Source organism: Pundamilia nyererei, unplaced genomic scaffold, assembly GCF_000239375.1.
Source record: "Pundamilia nyererei isolate P.nyererei 1_Seehausen unplaced genomic scaffold, PunNye1.0 scaffold00024, whole genome shotgun sequence".
Classification (NCBI taxonomy): Eukaryota; Metazoa; Chordata; class Actinopteri; order Cichliformes; family Cichlidae; genus Pundamilia; species Pundamilia nyererei.
In genome coordinates, this window is record NW_005187425.1 from 4218992 (window position 1) to 4239145 (window position 20154).

Here is a 20154-nt window from a genome sequence, read left to right on the forward strand (position 1 = left end):
AATTTGGGGAATATGCATTTTCTCCATTCAGCTGTATTGAATGGATAATACAGGAGCAAAGCCTAAGTGAAACTATTTCCAGCCCATTTTGCAGGCAGGCCACAGCCGGGACTTTACCTGCATGACATAATTGACAGTGAACACAGGCAATCTTGTTAATTGATTACTCAGACCTGCTAATGGAAAATGCAAAGCCTCATTGTATCTTCCATAAAGCTCCTGTCAGTAACATTTCCTCACAAAGACTGCCAGTGGCAGACCCACTAATGTTTCCAGACTTCCCCCCCAGGGACCCCATACATCACCTTTCAGGCTGTTTTGATTCTGTGCATAATTACCAAGATATAAGATGATTATTAAATCAAATGTTTTATAATGACATACTATCTGTCACACTGTTGATCAGAAATAAACTTAAGTTACACCCAGCCCCTATGCTTGTTTTTATTATTTTGTTGTTCCTTCCTTCTTCTTCTTCTTTTTTTTTTGTTTTAATCCAGGTTGAGATGATGATGCGGGGTATCGGCCCCGCTCCCCTCTTGTGCAGGATTCAGCCTCCAGCTCCTCCTCTGATGCATCGTTTGCATCAGTACTTGGGAGCACTTGTCCGCGCGCTGCTGCACCTCCTCACAGTACATTCAACCACTTTACCAGGTGATGACAGACACTCGCTCAAGACTAAAAAAATGATATGTTTTTAAGTAGGAATCAACGTAGAATGGAGACGCGCCTCGGTCACTGCCTTTTTATCATTTTCTCTGAGTGGATTTGGATCTTTACCCTAACTTCCATCCTGGGCGGAACAAAAGCGGAGGTAAGGTGCATTCCGTCTTGCCAGCTGCCGCTCATTTCCGCAGCATTTCCCCGGGAACTCTCGGCGCTGGATTTGACAAATTTTGGAGAGGCAACAGCTGAAGAGTTTCTTAGATTTACCGAGGGGTCGGTCACCCCCCGAAACGAAAGGCACTACGATGCAGAACTGACCGCGAGCGAAGAAAGTTCGTCCAAAGTACAGCCACGGTTTGGGGGAAATATCTCAAGTTCTCTGCATAAAGGCGCCCCAAGCAGTAACCAGAAACTTTCCCAATCTGAAGTGTCTTCAAGCGTGTCCTCCCCCTTTCTCAGCAATGTAACCGAGAATAACACAGACGATGGGGGAAATAAAATTGGTGATGTGACGGAAAACGAGGACAGGAATGTGACCAGTTGGAGACGTAGTGCGAGGAGCACAGAGACTTGGTCCGGATTCAGACCCGAGGGCGGGGAGGATGCCTCGGTTTCGGACCAGGAGGAGTTTCACCTCACAAGTTCGACATTTGCGCTCACCGAGGACACGGCTCATAACCAGGCGATGGTGCACTGGTCCGGACAAAACAGTAGCGTAAGTAGTTAATGTGCTCCAGATTTACGCACGGACCTCTTTTTGACGCAGTGTGGTCATCATTCATCCACAGGTCTTACGTGGCAGTAAGACTCATTCAGATGCGTCTGAAAAACGCGATGAAAGATTAAAACTGAGAGCTTGCAGAATTTAAAGGAATCAGTCTCTGCCTTTCAACCTCTCCCTTGCTCTCCCTCTCTCTTTTTCTGTCTGTCTCGCGCACGCGCACATACACGGGCACGCACACCCTATTTATGCTGTTGTTTATTGATCGGCTGACTTGGCAGATATGGTAAAGAAAAAGAAAATAATGTTAAGGGGATTATGCCCCATTTGCTCTTTTGTGCGTGTTTCTCCCATTTAGTCACTCACAGAAGCTCATTTTGCTTTTCCCCGTTTTGGTCAGTCACTCATTTGTAAGTTCTCTGCATACATATCATTTGCAAGATTAAATCAATTAAACTATAATTCTCCTACCACCCATTATATAAGAATGGCTCAGATAAAGTATAGGATGAAAGTTATAATAGCGTAATAATTAAGAATCAATATAATTACAATCATGCAAAGAACCTAAACCTGGAGTCCTTTAGACTAAAAGACAAATTAAGGATAAATGAAGCATGAAATAACATCATAATACAATGACATGCTAAAATAAGGACTTGGAGACAAATGGATTTACAGGTTGAAAGATAACAGAATGCTCAGTGGGGGTTATTCCCTGATATCCAGAGGGACATACTTTCTACAGTTTGGACAGATCCAATTTTCTTGGGTCTGATTGTGGTTCTGAACTTCAAACAACCTACATGGAGGATGTGAGCAAATGTAAAGACACTTAAAACAACAGGGAGCCTTGAGGATGGAAGCTGGTGAAACACCGTCGTGCTTTATAGACAAACAAGTTATTTAATATCTGTAAAATATATATGGAGCTATACCGAGTTCAGCTAAAACCAGAATCACTCAGTGTTCTCTTCTTCTTGTTCTGGTCAATATCACAAGCACCCGGATTTGAATGATTTATAACTGACAAATCAAATTCTCAGCAAGACCACTGAAATACACAGTAGGCTTGTCTAGTCTACTGAGAATTAAGCACAAACTGGGTTTTTGATATGGCAATATTACTCACCTGAGAGAATTCCAATTTTATGGTGTAATATAATGCTATGATCAAAGTCCAACACACTCTCACTAATGTCTTTTGCTTAGGCTTGAACTGTGGAAGCAGAGAGCTAAGATTTTTGGACAGTACATCTCTTGTGGCCCTGAGGCAAAGCAGAAGTATTTTTACCTTGCTTGTCTTTCATGAGTCTCACAAAGTTATTATTCATCAGACTTATTGTATCATTTGGCTGCACGGGTGTGCATAATTCTGTGTCATCAGCATAGCTGTGGAAAGTTCCTATTTGAATACATTACCTCAGTATTGCTCTGCTTTGACTTTAGGGCAGTTACACCTATTGGCTTTTTTGCTCATAGTTCTGATAAGGATCCTCTCTCCTCTGCACATAAACACTAGTTAGGATGCCAGAGCCAACTGGTGGTTAGCCGAGTTTAGCAGTAAGCCTGGAAACGGGGGAAACTGTTTCCCCAGCTTATCCAAAAAGTAACTGGTATGATACATCTTGTCTACAACAACAGCAGAATATTTTTGCTTTGTGGGGTGACTAGAGTGATTTCTGAACAGTTTCCTCCCAGTTTGTATTCATTATGCTAAGCTATAAGCCTCACAGCGCACAGTTTTCTACCTCTTGCCAGGAAAGTAAATAAGCTTATCATCCATAATGCAGTATAGTTACAGTATAAGATGGGGAGTATCTTGGGGTACCAAAGATCCAAAAGTCACACAGTAATAAAAAGTGATTAAAGTGATTTTTTGTGTATTTTTGTCTGCTTTTAATTAATAGTATTAGTTATACTCCAAAACCTATTATTGTATTAAGTCATTTTCAGCAGGATTTGGCACTATCGTCTTCACAGTTGCATGGCGAACTTTCTGCTTCAACAAATTTCCCCCTTATGCAGAATCTCATCTCGCCTACTCACAGTCTAATGTGTTTGTGTGTGTGTGTGTTACTTGCCACACCCTCTCCCCTTCTTTCTCTCTTTCTCCATGTGTGTAAGTGGAGGCCAGGTGGTCAGTAAGAAAACGTGTACATTTTCCAGCTGGTCTACTTTTTAAAATAAATCTATTTAAAGCAAATGAAGCCTTGTCCTAATTAAACATCTTTGCTTAATCTATTAACACTTACAGTTTAGTCATAAGGGCTTTAATCAGATTCCCTGGAAACAAGAAGACATTTAGTATCACACATCACAGGCCTAAGCAACCTTGTCTTACAGGCTGAATAACACATTTTGTATTCTTGACTGTCATACAAAGAAAGAAGAACTGTTTAGGGACCCGTGTAACTCAGTTTGTATGGGAACCTGCTTTGAGAATTTACACAGTTATCACATTATATTTGTCGTCCATGACATTATATTTTTAGTAGCGCTCAAAAATGTAGATATTTGTTTGTTGTGCTTGCTTGAAAACTCTGACATATAATAACTGATGAAGCATTACATCTAAAGAAATTCAGTCAGTTTGTACGGTTTGTTACACACATTGTCCGAGCTTGATGTCGACATGCCTTGATATCTAGTTTTTCTGTCCAGCTCAGGCAGATGCTTTGGTACTTATTTGCTGAAGCCTAGTTGATGGATGGTGCCATTCATTTATCATTTGTCCAATTATCACGGTTCACAAACGAAGCTGCAACATCATTTCAGCTTTTCAATCAACACAAAAAAACAGACAAAATCAAAAGTAGTGCTCAGTCCACGCTGCTAATTCATGTGGTTGTTGTCTGTCACATTTAGCATTTCAATACCAAGGCTGCCTTCATTAGAGTTGAACAATTTAACTGTAGCGGTTAATTAGCAAGCTTCAAGGACTCTATTAAGAAGAAACTGCAATAAATTGAGATATATTTGAATGTTTGCTTCACGGTGAATTTTAGTGTAGCATTAAATAACTTTCAATGGTTTACCTGCATTAGATTACAGTGGGGCAAAAAAGTATTTAGTCAGCCACCGATTGTGCAAGTTCCCCCACTTAAAATGATGACAGAGGTCAGTAATTTGCACCAGAGGTACACTTCAACTGTGAGAGACAGAATGTGAAAAAAAAAATCCGTGAATTCACATGGTAGGATTTGTAAAGAATTTATTCGTAAATCAGGGTGGAAAATAAGTATTTGGTCACCTCAAACAAGGAAAATCTCTGGCTCTCACAGACCTGTAACGTCTTCTGTAAGAAGCTTTTCTGTCCCCCACTCGTTACCTGTATGAATGGCACCTGTTTGAACTCATCATCTGTATAAAAGACACCTATCCACAGCCTCAAACAGTCAGACTCCAAACTCCGCCATGGCCAAGACCAAAGAGCTTTCGAAGGACACCAGGAAAAGTATTGTAGACCTGCACCAGACTGGGAAGAGTGAATCTACAATAGGCAAGCAGCTTGGTGTGAAAAAATCAACTGTGGGAGCAATCATCAGAAAATGGAAGACATACAAGACCACTGATAATCTCCCTCGATCTGGGGCTCCACGCAAGATCTCATCCCGTGGGGTCAAAATGATCATGAGAACGGTGAGCAAAGATCCCAGAACCACACGGGGGGACCTGGTGAATGACCCGCAGAGAGCTGGGACCAAAGTAACAAAGGTCACCATCACTAACACACTACAACGGCAGGGAATCAAATCCCGCAGTGCCAGACGTGTTCCGCTGCTGAAGCCAGTGCATGTCCAGGCCCGTCTGAAGTTTGCCAGAGAGCACATGGATGATACAGCAGAGGATTGGGAGAATGTCATGTGGTCAGATGAAACCAAAGTAGAACTTTTTGGTATAAACTCAACTCGTCGTGTTTGGAGGAAGAAGAATACTGAGTTGCATCCCAAGAACACCATACCTACTGTGAAGCATGGGGGTGGAAACATCATGCTATGGGGCTGTTTTTCTGCCAAGGGGACAGGACGACTGATCCGTGTTAAGGACAGAATGAATGGGGCCATGTATCGTGAGATTTTGAGCCAAAACCTCCTTCCATCAGTGAGAACTTTGAAGATGAAACGAGGCTGGGTCTTCCAACATGACAATGATCCAAAACACACCGCCCGGGCAACAAAGGAGTGGCTCCGTAAGAAGCATTTGAAAGTCCTGGAGTGGCCTAGCCAGTCTCCAGACCTCAACCCCATAGAAAATCTGTGGCGGGAGTTGAAAGTCCGTGTTGCTCGGCGACAGCCCCAAAACATCACTGCTCTTGAGAAGATCTGCATGGAGGAATGGGCCAAAATACCAGCTACTGTGTGTGCAAACCTGGTAAAGACCTATAGTAAACGTTTGACCTCTGTTATTGCCAACAAAGGTTATGTTACAAAGTATTGAGTTGTATTTTTGTTATTGACCAAATACTTATTTTCCACCCTGATTTACCAATAAATTCTTTACAAATCCTACCATGTGAATTCATGGATTTTTTTTTCTCATCCTGTCTCTCACAGTTGAAGTGTACCTCTGGTGCAAATTACTGACCTCTGTCATCATTTTAAGTGGGGGAACTTGCACAATCGGTGACTGACTAAATACTTTTTTGCCCCACTGTATTTCAATAAACTCTTCAGCACTGGGTTTTTGAGTGGAGCCAAGGGCACAACGTGTTTTGCAGGAGGAATTATAACAGCTTAAATATCCACAGGTGGATAGTGTTTGATAAACCATATTTGCGTTAGACTTTGTCGCTCTATATTTGAAGAAACGAGGTGTGTGTATCTCCAACAGGCTGCTTCTTATAGTCTGCTTGCATCTTTTTCAGTGCACTGGGTCTCTTCCAACACGTCCTCCGGATAAACGATTGTGATCAATCTGTTGTTTCAGCCGTCATAGCACAAGTCATCACCATTCCTGGCTTGAGACAGGGACGCTGGAGTAAGACTGTTATCTAATTTTCAGAATTTGCTTTAAAATAGAGCCTTTTAAAACATTAAACACATATTTCAAAGTTTCATTTTGTAGGTTATAAGGGTGCCTAAAGGTAGCGACTCTCTCATTTAACAGCTGTTTTCCAGGGGAGGACTGTCTCTTCTCCTCTGTTCAGTAAAATAGAAAAAGCATCTTAGCTGAGAGCTTAGACTGAATTTTGGAATCTACAATATGGATGGAAAAATTGTGGGTAAGGCTTACAGCAAATATTTCAGGTCACTGGCTTATAGAACATGTATAAATTGGGCAAAACGTATACATCCAGAGAGCACAGGTAAACCAGTGATATATAAGGTAAATCAATGAAAACTTGCAGTTTTAGTCACACTATATAAAATACTTATTTTAAAAACATGCTTGCTGTAATTTATAATGGATCTTTTCATGGCAGCCATGTGGAAAATCAGACTGGAATTTTGGTGAGCAGTGTTGGTAAAAGTGCAAGACAGGTGACCAGAAGTTAATCAGGTAAATAATCGGGCATCGTGAGTCCCCATCAACTAAACATTTAACTTCAAATGATGTGGAAAAATCACAAAAACTGTGCGACAGAGGCAGCACTGCAAATTACTTCTGCAGAATATTGCAGGATTGGGCTGTGTGGGTCGCACCCAATTTATCTGAACAAACGATGTGTTAGTTTAATGTTGAACGTTGTAATTTTAGAGGGTATGATGTTCAGGTTGCGTGTTGTCCTTGTGTTCGAATGGCTTCATTCAGGTGCTCTAGTTTCCTCCCACAGTCCAAAGACTAGCAAGGTGAATCGGAAAGTCTAAATTGCCTGCAGGTGTGAAAGTGCTTGTCATTCTGTTTCCCCTGTGAGGCTGTCAAACCTGTCCCAGGTCTTACCCAGGTTACACTGGGATACGATCCAGCATCACATGACCTTGAAAACATCTGTTCCGTTTTATTTTCACTTTATCCAGCTGTTACACAGAAGAAGAAGAATGCAGGATGCACATTGTGTTATTTGTTTTGTGAAGGAAAAAGTTAAAAGCAGAAAATTATTGATAGTATTGTTAGTAGAAAACACATTTTCCCCCCACCCTTCCATATTTTCAAGGTCAGGATAGGGAAAAGTGCTACGACGTCCAGGAAAATTCTCAAACATTTTTGTCCAAAAGAATGCTTAAATTACTAGTAGATAGATAGAGAGGCTCCTAATAAATCTCCCAGTCCTTGAGCTTTTCAGGGGTTAAGACATTTAACGTGGTTCATAACTATTTTATCATGGTCAAGCTTGAAGCCTTCTGTGCATGTAGTGTTGAATTTCTCTGTGCTTCTCTGCTTTGAGCAACCTCGAGGAGAAGCTTCGCAGTTCATGACAATCCATATTTTCAGCTTTCCCATTTTTGTAGAGGGCATCCTCCTCTTCATAGATCACGTTCTTGATAGCTTGGTGCGCAGCTTCTCCTCATCTGCCTCATTGAGTTTTTGGTGAATTGTCTCATCCGCTACTGCGAAACTGGAGGCTGGCCAGGTATGCAGTCAGTCACCAGTTTCATCCGAGTTTTTAGTCGTTTCTATGACTCACTGACTGAATCACAGATAAAATTTTGTCATTCTCCAGTTCCACTTTATGACTGTCTTCTGTGCCCTTGAAAGTCAATATGGGTAAGCATCATACACTAGTATCTTTTTAACTGTAATGTTCCTGAGCTGAGTCTTTGTGTATGTTAGGTTTGGGCTATAAGAATGATGAGATGAGCAAGCCATTTGTGTATTCACAGTCAATACAAACATCTGTCCTATAATTCACTTTTATATGTATATAAATCTCTGCTGTTACATGAACAGCGTGAGTCTACCGCACCCCAACTACATAAACCTGAAAACGGAAGATAAGATTTAGGGTTACAGATATATTTAAGTTTGCCAGCATCTGTTTTTTTGAGGATAAATTATCAGTTAAAGATGAGGTTATGTGGTTTCAGTCATACTACCAGTGTGAACAAAATGATGTGATTTCCCAAGATAATTAAGGAATCAAAAGCAAAATGTTGATGTTAGAGCACTATGGAGGTATGTAAATTAATACATCAAAATTAAGGCTGGAAACTTCATGCTAATAAAACAAACAAATAAATCTTGAGGGTGCTGAAAAACGTGAAAGTCATATCTCTTTCCTTTCTAACTTCCAGGCCTCTTCTTCTCTGTTTTCCCATATATACCATCATCCCGGAGCCACAGCGAGAATACTGTGTTTGCCCAAAGTGCGATATTTTCAGTACAAAGCTGGCCTTACTCAAAGAAAATGCTAATGTATCAGCACCAGGAATATGCAGGATACAATTGGATGAAATAAGCAGTATATGGTTAAAAAAAACTGCTGTGTGGACCTGAAAAAACAGTCAAAAATAAGTGAGACGTGCAAAGTGTTGGAAGGAAAGTAAATAATCATATTTACCAAGATGTTGCATTTTTGGTTTGATGTAAAGGACAGGAAAGGCACAGCAAACATACAATATGCCATGTTTTTAAGAAAATGAGCACACGGGTCAGAAAAAATTCAGAGGTCTTTGGACCTTACCCAAAATTAGCTCATCATTAATAAATGTAATAAAGCAAAAATAATGCTGTCATTCTTTCTTTCTTTAAATCTATACTCATATAAGTCAATGCTAAATTAAATCTTAATGAATAAACAGTGACATGAAAGGGATTTATGACTTCACATCTCCCTGTTGATCAGTTTGACACAATTTCCTGTCCCACTTCTATCAAATGCCATATTGAAGTAATTACAAAAAAAAAGTGCAGCTTTCTCTGCAGCAAACTCTAATCTGGATCATATTGCTGCTGTTCTGCCATTTTTATTTGTGCTGGGTTCAAAAACTAGTCCGGTCATTAACACCTTTCCACTATTTTATCTCACCTATGTAAATTCTGTCTCTTCAGCAAAGCATCACAAACAGCAAACAGCCTGTTGACATGCTCAGACATCCTCAGACAGCCCACTGACCGACGCAGCCAGAACGGACCTCCACCAGCTCTGCTCACTCCTGGCTGGGATGTGGAGCCCGAGGGGCTTGGTGTAACATTTCGGGAAGGGAAACATCACACACATAAATAAATTCATGAAATACATAATGATAGGAATCGCAACACCATGACTTAGCATAAGACAACCGAAGACAACAAATTCATTTTTCCTGACAATTTATGGCTGTAGTACTGCCTGTACTGCATGGATAAACAGAGAGACTGATTTTTTAAAGCTCAGTACTGCACAGAAACTACTGGCAGGATGAGTTCAGCTCTGCCGAGCCACCAAGCCTTCCTGTGGTGAGGTTCTCTTACGCCTTGAAATCCTGCTGAGTGTGTTTTTTTTTATTGGCAAGCTGCGTTCCCCTCCTGGGTTTCCTTTCTTCTGCACCGAGTGTGGTCTAACAGAGCAGAAATTCCAAATTCAAATCAGGTAACGATCTTATTCTAGACAAGGATAAAGTTAATTTGCCGGGAACAATGCATAATGAGATCTCACCTCTTTCTTTGTTATTTTTTTCCTTTTTTTTCTTGTCACAGACACATCTTTTTGTTTGCACTTCTTTTTGTTTGCTTAAATACAACTTATGCTGTGCAGGTCCATGCTATTGTTATGTGTGCTCTGGCTGTTTCCACTGTGACTCAGTGTTGTTTCATGAGCAGCTGCTAAAGCTTCAGAATAATTGGAGTACCAGTTGGTAAGCAAAGAGTTGGCCTATTCATTTGCACAGATATCTTCACAATTAATGTTAAAATTACCGCTATATTGTTGAAGTGCTATTTGAGTTGTCGGCTGCTTGGTGTGCCTCAGCGCCTCAGTGCTCCAGCTCAAACACTCTGCCAGTTGGTTGCTGCTGTCAATATTCTTTTGTCGACCATTGCTCAGTTTGCACCTCATTTTGTGGTTCAGAACACTTTCATTTTACAGTGGCCACCTGCATTACTTGTTCATATACCATCTGGCTGCTTCAAGAAAAGCCTTATAATCAAAACCATAACTTTGATTTGCTCACTCGAGCTCTCCGTAACTTTTTGGCTGAGTTGGAAACCTACCCACTTGCTGTCTAATCTTGCTTGCATTGATCAGACCCCCTCCTCGTGCACACTGACTCACAAGCTTAGCATGCTGCTGCAACCCAGCTGCTGGACTAGCCTGGGCGTTCATTTATGGTGAAGAAGCAAATGATGCGAGAGCGTAAGCTGAAAGAGTAAGGAAGCCGTTTCAGATGACTTGCCAACCGAGCTTCTACTTCGACACAGTTCCGTTGTCTCGGCAAGAGAAGTCCAATAAAGTCACATACTTGCTGCTCTGCTCAAAAGCCGAAGCTGTAATGTGAAGCTGCACTTAAAATGCTGATTATTTGATGTTTTCTGTCTGCCAGAGGAACAGAGTACTGCCATCAGGCACATCATAGATGAACTTTATTTCTGCAAGAATGAAGGTAAAATGTGCATCCTTGTTAAAGCAGCGGTCAGAAAGCCTTTACTTAAATTCCCAAGCAGCACATTTACTCCGATTAACACCTTCTTGTATTTATACATCATTCTCATCAGGACACGGATAGTTTATGTTGTGCAAAGTGCTGTTGAGCAGTTACTTCATAATTTATGATTGCAGTGACCTGCAATCCATGGGAAAGCCAACAGCCCTGACTTCAAACAACCTAGCTCCAGCGCAACATCTGCTCTACGAGGAAATGTTGCCTTTGTTAATGAAATGATATAAATTGATGTGGCAGACAAAAGGCTCTGTACATTGTGTGTCTCACTCAGGTGGTATTGAAGTGTATGACGGCATGCCCTCCTGCAGGCTTTTGTTGCCGCGCAGTGTGTCGTAGGGCAATAAACACCCTAATAAAATTAGACAATGCTTTCTTTTTTGAAGGTGTTAAATGATGCTGTTTAATGTGGTAATTTCATAAAGTGAAGTTTCATAATTTCTGCTGTGCTTCCTCTGGGAGCTTTGAATTTGCTTGCTAAGCTTTGTTTTTTTTTTCCATTCCTTAAACAGCGTGTACTCTAACATTGTTATCACCTCTGTGGTGTGGATATCTAGGTGTTCTCACATTTCTTCTCCCAATTAGTTTGCCTTATTTGTGAAAATCAGTGCCACCAGTTGTCACACCTTTAAGCGTCATCATTACGCAAAATCTTGATGCCCTATGACAACATGCAGTAATTAAATTTGCTTAAATTGTGTATTTGTGTTAACGGCGGATCGAATGCTTACTTGTGATGCGGATGTGTTACATTTGAGCATGCAGCAGGGAAAAAGGCTTCGACAGTGACCACTTTTTGATGTGTAATATTTGTCTTTATTATTAATATTCCAGTGAGTAACTCCTGTAACAACTGCTTTTATGGAATCATCCATCTGTTTAATTGCTGTGGCGAAATGTGATGACAGTTTTATTGATGAGGCGTCTTAATTCCAACAGCTGATAAGGCCTGATCAGCGGGTTGGTTAGAGTAGGAATGAATTGCAGTGTGCACTCTGTTGCTCATTTCATTTGTCTCAAGTGTTCATCCTTCAGTAACCGAATCCTCACACTGCTTTCTACCACCACACCGCCCCTACCCCTCCGCATACAACGCCTTCATTTCCCACCAGTAATCTCTTCACCCTAAGCTCTTTAAGTCACCATTAAGCCTCCATTCATTCTTATATAATGATCAAATTCATCCCAGGCCATTTACCTTCAAGGTTTAAGATTTACAAAGGATTAAGAGTTGAAAAATCAATTTGCTTGCACTTGGATGTCAAGTAATCCACTTTGGAAACATGCTGGAGTTACTGCAGCCTATGTGCCACACCTTAGCTGCAGGAGTAGGTTGAGGTTGATTTGCAGTGTAAACATGCGTGGTTTGTCTGGTGGTACACGATCTCGATAAGCACTCTGCAAAAGGTTTTGATTATTATTATTAAATCTGTTATTTAGACACTCACCTTACACATCACGCATGATTCATTTACAAATAAAGAAAAGCAAATGCAAGGTTAGTTCAAGATAAGATAAATAAGATAAATAAATATAACCTTTTAAAATGTTTCTATTAAATCGGGGAATGTAGTTTCCTAGCTTTTTGCAGCTCTTTCCATTTATTGACAACAAAGTATTTAAATTCAGTTTTTCCAGTGCAGTATGTGAACAAGAGGTCCAGCTAATGTTAAAATTATTAGCAGTCCTGGGATTGGACATCGTAATTACAGTGTTTAAATTCAATTAAAGAGCATATTCAAGCAAGGAGCTTTTACAGTAGAACAGTAAATACAATCATAGAATGATGCTATCTTTTCTAAGCTTGCTCATGTAAAATATATAAAAAACAATCCCCACTGTGATACACACAATCAAGAGGACTTAAGGTAGATGAAGAAGCTTGCATGTAAACAATATCCCCATAGTCAAGCGCAGACAGATTGCTGAATGATTTTACGACTGCTGAATGAGAAGCAAGATTTGTTTATCTGCAAAAATCCAATTTTTGATTTTGGCTGTCTTGGTCCATGTGGGCCTAAAAACTGATTCCAGCATCCAGCCACTGTTGTAAAAGTATTTATAACAACAGATTCAGTTTTATGACCATGAATGGTTTGAATATTGACTATAGAGCTGATACTTCTTTATCTCCTCCAAGGAGGTTATGTGGTCTATCTGTTACTCAAAAATAATTCAATTCAATTCAGTTTTATTTGTACCAACAACAGTCACCTCAAGGCCACTGATGTTGTGCTTATATACAGTTGTATACAGTTGTTGTTGTTTTTTAAAGCTGTTAAAAACCAAAATGAACCATTCCACCTACCAACCTGCATAAGTCATAAACCTAAATAGAGTCCAGTAACATTATCTATATGGTTATTGTAAAGCTGAAGCTGGTTTACTATTCAGCTATTCACCATTTTCATTTTGTTGTTTGTTAGGTTTATTTATGATCAATTTGCTGTTACTTAATAATAGTTAATATAATGTGAGGGCTTGAGTACATCAAGATCTGCTGCATTCAGGATCTAGCATTTCAGTTTATCTTTCTTTCATTTATCCATCTGTTAATCTATAGGTGCATTTCTATTATATCCATGGGAAAAATTATTCTTCACCATTTGTTTCTTATTCACCCCCTCTCCCCTTTAAAACAAGGGAAAGGACTGAACCAAAGCCAGAGTACAATATGAGCCAAACAGTGAGTTAGAGAGTTGTTTTACCCCCAGGTAGCTGACACCTTTGTTCAAATTGAAAGGTAAAAATGTGCTAAAACAGATTCTTTTACCATTTTCAGAGGATAAATTACCATGTGGTGTATTCATTAAAAGAAGAGCCTTCATCTGGTGGTTTGAAAAAGCAATTTAATAGCTTCTGTGACATGTTAAGCACCTTTCTGACACAGACATGCCAACAAAGTGAATATTGTATCACTTTATTGACGTGTTAACTGCAGCCATCAAGTTTCACCTTACTTTCAGCATCACTCAGAATACAGGACTCTTTTCCAGCCAGCAGGAAGGTAGATACACATGACATTTTGCTGTAATCCTGGAGTCTTTCCAAGGAAATGCATAAAGTTAATTGCCATACAGAAGAGGGGGTGGGAGTGTAATTTGTCCTAATTTTCAGACTGCTGCAGGTTGTTTTATTGTGTATGACAGTGTCCATGAGGCTATGACTTTTGGAAGGCATAAAGGCCATTTTATTGGAAGACCATAAATCTCTGCAAGCCAGTCTGGACACAAAGTTATAACAAGCTGTGAGGATTATCTTAGAACTACCTCCCATAAAGAGAATTTTTATACATTCAGCACAAGGTAAGAGCAGAGTCAGAGTTTTCTGTCTCAGCCTATGCATAGGGGGAATACAGTCTGGAAAGAAAGTAAAACCGTGAATTTACAATTTACTGCATTAACGGTGTGGTGTTAGGTAGAGGCAGTGGGCTATTGGTAATATTCATAATCTATCAGATAATGGGGTTTTCTCTTGGAGAAACATAAATTTGCTGTTTAGAGGTTATATACAGTAATTGCAAATATGATATCTCTGAGAGGATCTTTCATTCAGCTCAGAGTAATTGTGATAAAATATTAACTGATCTGTAGACAGCTAATCAAAGCAAATGATCACTGATTTCAACCCCAGTCATATAATGTCCAAAGTAAACTGCAATCGCATAATAACACAATAATAACAATAACAATATGTACTTGAAAAAAAGTCCAGAATTTGTTGAAAACATAACTACTGTACATGAATTTTGTAGTTTTTTAAAAATATGTAAACCACAGTGGATTTTAATTAAAACAATTGATATGTAACCAAAATGCAGATTTTTAGCTTGATTTATTTGTTTATTTTTTGTTAACGAATCGCAGCCATTTGAATACTTAGTCTTCCATTTGCACAGACTCAAGTAACAGGGACTGGATGACTGCCTGTCTAATGCTATGTTTCCTCCTCTGAGATGCTCTGCCAGGCCTATACTGGAGCCACCTTCAGTTAATGCTTGTTTGTGGCTCTGTCTGTTTTGTACATAATAACTGAAAGCATTCTCTACTGGGTTGAGATCAGGTGACCAACTCGGCTATTGAAAAATGGCCTTGAGAAACTCTTCGGTTGCTTTGTAGTATGCCACAAGTCATTATCCATTTGCACTGTGAAGCACTACCTGATCAGTTTTGCACTATTTTTCATGATTCATCTTGGTGCTTCTATCAGCAGTCACATCAACAAACACGAGCAGTCCAGTTTCATATGCCCATGCCATAACATTACCATGATCCACCAAATAATGTGGTATGCTTCAGAACAGGAGCTGCTGTTCTCTCCTTCTCTATACTTTTCTCTTCCCATCATTCTAGTACAAGTTCATCTTGGTTTCATTTGTCCAAATATGTTTTTCAGATCTGTGCCTGCTCTTTTAGGTGTTTTCTCAGAAAATCCAATCTGGCCTTCCTGTTCCTGAGTGTAACCAGTGGTTTGCACTTTGATTGTCTAAACCATCTGTATGCCCATTTTTGAAGGCAGGTCTTGATTGTAAACCTCGGCAATAATATGCTTACCTCCTCGAGTGTTCTTGTTAGATGCTCTGAAGTTGCTTTTCTCCCAAACCTTTTGCTATCTCTCTGTTTATTTTGTTGTTTCAACCTAATTATGGTCTCGCTCGCTTGCTGTGACACGTCTTTGCATCTACAGTATATTTAGGAATTATAAGCATATAGAGAACAAACTTGATTTGACTTCATATTGAATAATTTAGCTTTGAAAAATACTTTTTTTTTTTTTTTTACAGAAAATATGGTACATGATTCACCTGAAAGTGCACATTTATCAAATAGAGATGAAAAGGATTTGTTTGATTTTAACCTGGAAAATGAGTTCTGTTTGGCCTTTTTATATGCAAAAGTTTAATAAAAAAAGTTAAAAATTCCTGTTAATATGATGAAGTTCTTAGTCATCATAGGGAATGTCACCCCAAATGCTCATAACACTTGATAATTAGAAGGTAGCGGTGAAAAGCTCAACAAGATGCCTCAAAAGGCTTCCCGAGAGAGTTATATGAGCTGCTGGTTTTATGATTCCCTAGTGCACAAAGGGCACTGCTTGAGCAGTTAATTTGCGTAAAGGATGAAGGGCACCATGTGAACTGCTGTTCACGTGGTGCCCTTCATTAGCTCACAATGACTGTTTAGCAGACATTATTTTTATTTCTGCATTTGTTTCTGCTAAATATATATAATTATATGTAAAACCGTTTCTTCACTAAAAAAAAAAAGTAAAAAAACAAACAAGTAAAGAGCATGTAAACACGCCTTCATGCATCAGTAATTACATGCACATACAAACACACTGGCTTTGATTAAGGTTTGATACGTTCTGAGAAAAGCAGGCAAATGATATTCCACAGCAAGCCGTTTATTAATATTAATTTGAAAGACAGCAGGAAATCTGTAGTTTTTATGTGTTTGGTAAAGCACTGTGAACTGTAAACCACACATGTAAGTGACATTTTTTATGACTCTCTACAGAATGGATGTCCTATATATTTTTAAGGTCTGCCTTTCTATGCCAAGAATAAATTATAGTGTTTACTGATTTATTCATTTAGTCATTGCTCACCAGTGGTTGCATTTCTTGGTCCTCTACTCTGTCTTAACAATATATAGGTATATAAAACGCAGTATATCATACATATGTGATCAGATTTTTTCCCTTGAGAATATGCACAAGGCTTCATGGCGTACGGGGGTAGTGGGTTGACAAGGCATCACGGTTTTGTTGTGTTTTTAATAAAGCATTGTCTGTCAGGGAGATTAAAAGACACATGCATGGGCGGCTTTTGGTTCGCTATCTGACACTTTGTGGCTGCTATTGAAAACTGATGATACACACCTTCACAGCTGGTAATCTGTTTGATCTGTTTTCTAGGTGATTCTCATGTTGACAAAATACTACGACTTTAACTCTGGCAGAGTAACGGAGAGTTCTTTATGGAGGTAAGATCTCCTCTCTGATATTACGCTCTGTAGTTATACAGCAGGACACATTGATGTTACTGTTATGTTGATGTTAATGTAGTTGCACACTGTTTGGACCCTTGGAGAGATCAGCACAAAAGCATTAACACTGAATCATTAACTTAATGTCATTGTTGTGTCCACAGTGACGCAAGTTACTTTCCTGTCAGTAAAAGGTGAAAGATTTAATTTCGTGTAAAATTAAAAGTTGGTAAAGTCTACACTTTGTCATCAAATGCTGAATCTATCCATTTCCACATATTTATGACAAGCATTTAAATTTTTGTTGTTATTAAAAGAAGTGCCCATTAAAATAAATGTTGACAACAAAGAATTTAATTAAATGGGAGGAACACAAATTACTGACAGAATAGTTGAAGGATGAAGCTTTAGCTTATCGTGCCTATCCTTTATACAGAGCAAATTTGAAATGGCAATGCTTTTCTAACTCGATTTCATTGAAACAAAAACCAAATGAAAAATAATACATTTGAAACAAATGGTAAACAAGGACAAAAGCGAATGTTTCACAGACAATAGTAATAAGGTTTTACATTTGTTCATCACCTGGTTTTTGGAATTTAAAAAGAGAACTACACAATCTTAATTCCTTGTCATACCTATTCCACAATGGTTACACCTATTTGATTTAACCTTTGAATACAGTTTGGAGGTAGATTATTTTGTGCTTTGTACATTACCAGTGCAGTGTTGACATGGACCGAATAGTAACATTTTAAGGCATGTAGTTTAATGAATAGTTGCATGGTTGGTTTATGGTTGGTTTTTAAGTCCTGTAGTATTTTTCCCCTGCACCATACGCACTGTATTAGCTCTTGTTTTGAATGTGTTTCTCCACACCTCCACACAGTAAGTAATGCACAGTATGTATAATGATTTTGATTTATGTAAAGTTTTATGTATATTTAGTTTTGGACCTTCATATTTTTACATTGTTTATATTCGCCTAACAAGTGAAAGTTCAATCCCTTTCAACTTTGGCAACATAGATCTGTTTGGGCTTGTGTCAAGAACGGCATCTGTCGTAACAAATCTGCCAAATCTGACATGTGGAGTTACCCGCTGTGGCGACTCCTTTGTGGATAATGGAGCAGCCAAAAGTGGTTTTCATATGAACCTTCCAACATCATTTATATACAATTATCATGCCCGGAAATACATTTTTCTTGCCCTCTTTATACTTATAGATTTACTTTTTTTATTTGCCTGTTACAAAACATCCTCTGCTTTATTTTGCTTTAATTTAGTGATAATATCTTTTTTTAATTTCAGCCATTTTCTTTCAGTTTTCTTTCCACTATATTGTTCCAAGTGTTCCTAGGGAAATATAAATTAATCATCAGCAAATGAAGTGAATTTTAACAATTTAGAGATGTTACATGTCATTTCTATACAGCATGTTATGTTGGTGTTTAATACAGTCATCAAGAACTGAAGAAACAAAGTGATTTCCTAGTTATTATCATTCTTAATTCATGAAGTTTTGTGCAACATTTCAGTGTATTCTCTTGCCAGGATATCAAATACTGGTGTTTATCCTCTAAGACATCCTAAATCCACAAGTTTTTTTTGTATTACGCAGTGCAACGGCTATTTTTTACTGAAATGTCACCAACCACCTAAAACCGATATCTATTTTGGTGAAAATAATAGGCATTCAAAATGAAATCTGAAATAGTGCCTTTGTTTTGAGATGAAAAAATGACTTCAAAACCCCATTATTAAGCTTTCAGGCAAATATGTCCTTCATTTGATTTCTAAAACACGACAGAGTGGTAATTAAATGTAAGCATCAATAATAACACAATAATAACACTTATAATACCACTACTAATTAAAAGGAATAATAATATCATGCCTCAGCCACACATGCAACACTGGATTTATTGTTTATTTTAATAATTAAAAAAATCTCCATTCATTTAGCAAATTGCTTCACGACTTCTGCTGTGGTAATTTTCTGCTTCCCTGAAATGCTTAATGATACCATCAGCATCTTAACTAGTAGGTGTTGCGCTGTTCTTCTCTTCTCTCCAGCAAAACCCATTTACTTTGTCCTGTAATTGAATTTTAGGTCAACTGATTATGGGACCACGTATGAAAAGCTCAATGAGAAAGTCGGGACAAAAACCATACTGAGCTACTTGTATGTCAGTCCAAACAACAAGATGAAGGTAAGTGTGAACGTGCATGTCGTGTACGTGGATTCATAAGTCTGTCAGCAGGGTTATTATGATTTTTACCCTACACAGCCCTGCAGGAGTCTGTGCCTTGCGTCTGTTGCACAAGCGCTCTTTAAGCCCTGTGGAATGGATGCTGTCATGGTGGGCTGCTGATTCCCCTGTCTCTTGTCTTGTCTTGTCTTAGATCATGTTACTGACCGACCCAGAAGTGGAGAGCAGCTTGCTCATTAGCCTTGACGAGGGGGCGTCCTATCAAAAATACAGCTTAGCCTTTGATATCCTCAGCTTGCTTTTTCACCCCGAGCAGGAAGACTGGATCCTGGCTTACAGCCATGACCAAAAGGTAGAGTGTAGCTGTCAGATGGCATGAAATAGTTGCAATAAAATCTGAAAATGTGACAGAAAAACATCTCCATATCAGAATGTGGGCTGTTGTATACAGATTACTTGCTGCTTTTTATTCTTTTGTTACTTTTACTTGAATGTTCTGCCAGACTGACGTCACCTTGGGGTCACATTGCAAGTAATCTCTCTATAAAATGATACAGAACATAGGTTGCCTTCATGGCCAGATGCATTCATTTTAATGCCAACGTTAACTCTCATAACATGGTCTTCACAAGCACAGATATCTGCCGCTTCTGCAGCCCTTAACAGGTCATAAGGTGCAGCTACAGACAGCTCTGAATGGATGTGTCCTCAGAAAGCACAGGGGAAAGTTAACAAGTTAGACACGCCCAAACAATGCACAAACTCACTCACACACAATAGCGAGCATAAACACACACCCTCCATTACTCTGTGTGAGAACCCTGCTGTCTGCTTTACTCAAAACCAGAGGCATCAAACTCGGACTCCCAGCCTGCTATTGGAAGACTTGATTTTCAGAGAGAAAAACGGTCAAGGTCTGAGAAGTGAGATAAATGATGCAGGGAGGAAGATGAAAGCTGAGTTGAGAGCCACAGATGGGTCAAAATAAAGATGCTCCAGAGACGTTTGCCTTTAGGTCATACTGTATGTCTTTGTAAAGCTACATT

General features: G+C 39.1%; 1 protein-coding gene across 1 annotated transcript in view; it reads left to right on the forward strand.

Moving 5' to 3' along the window:
- Positions 1-598: 598 nt before the first annotated feature.
- The window catches only part of LOC102207847 (VPS10 domain-containing receptor SorCS1-like), a 49815-nt gene continuing 30259 nt past the window's right edge, over positions 599-20154 (forward strand). Inside the window, exons 1-4 of the mRNA XM_005727461.1 lie at positions 599-1381; positions 16825-16892; positions 19009-19108; positions 19302-19460. Coding sequence (XP_005727518.1) covers positions 692-1381; positions 16825-16892; positions 19009-19108; positions 19302-19460 — 1017 coding nt within the window. The 5' untranslated portion in view covers positions 599-691. The remainder of the gene's footprint in view (positions 1382-16824; positions 16893-19008; positions 19109-19301; positions 19461-20154) is intronic.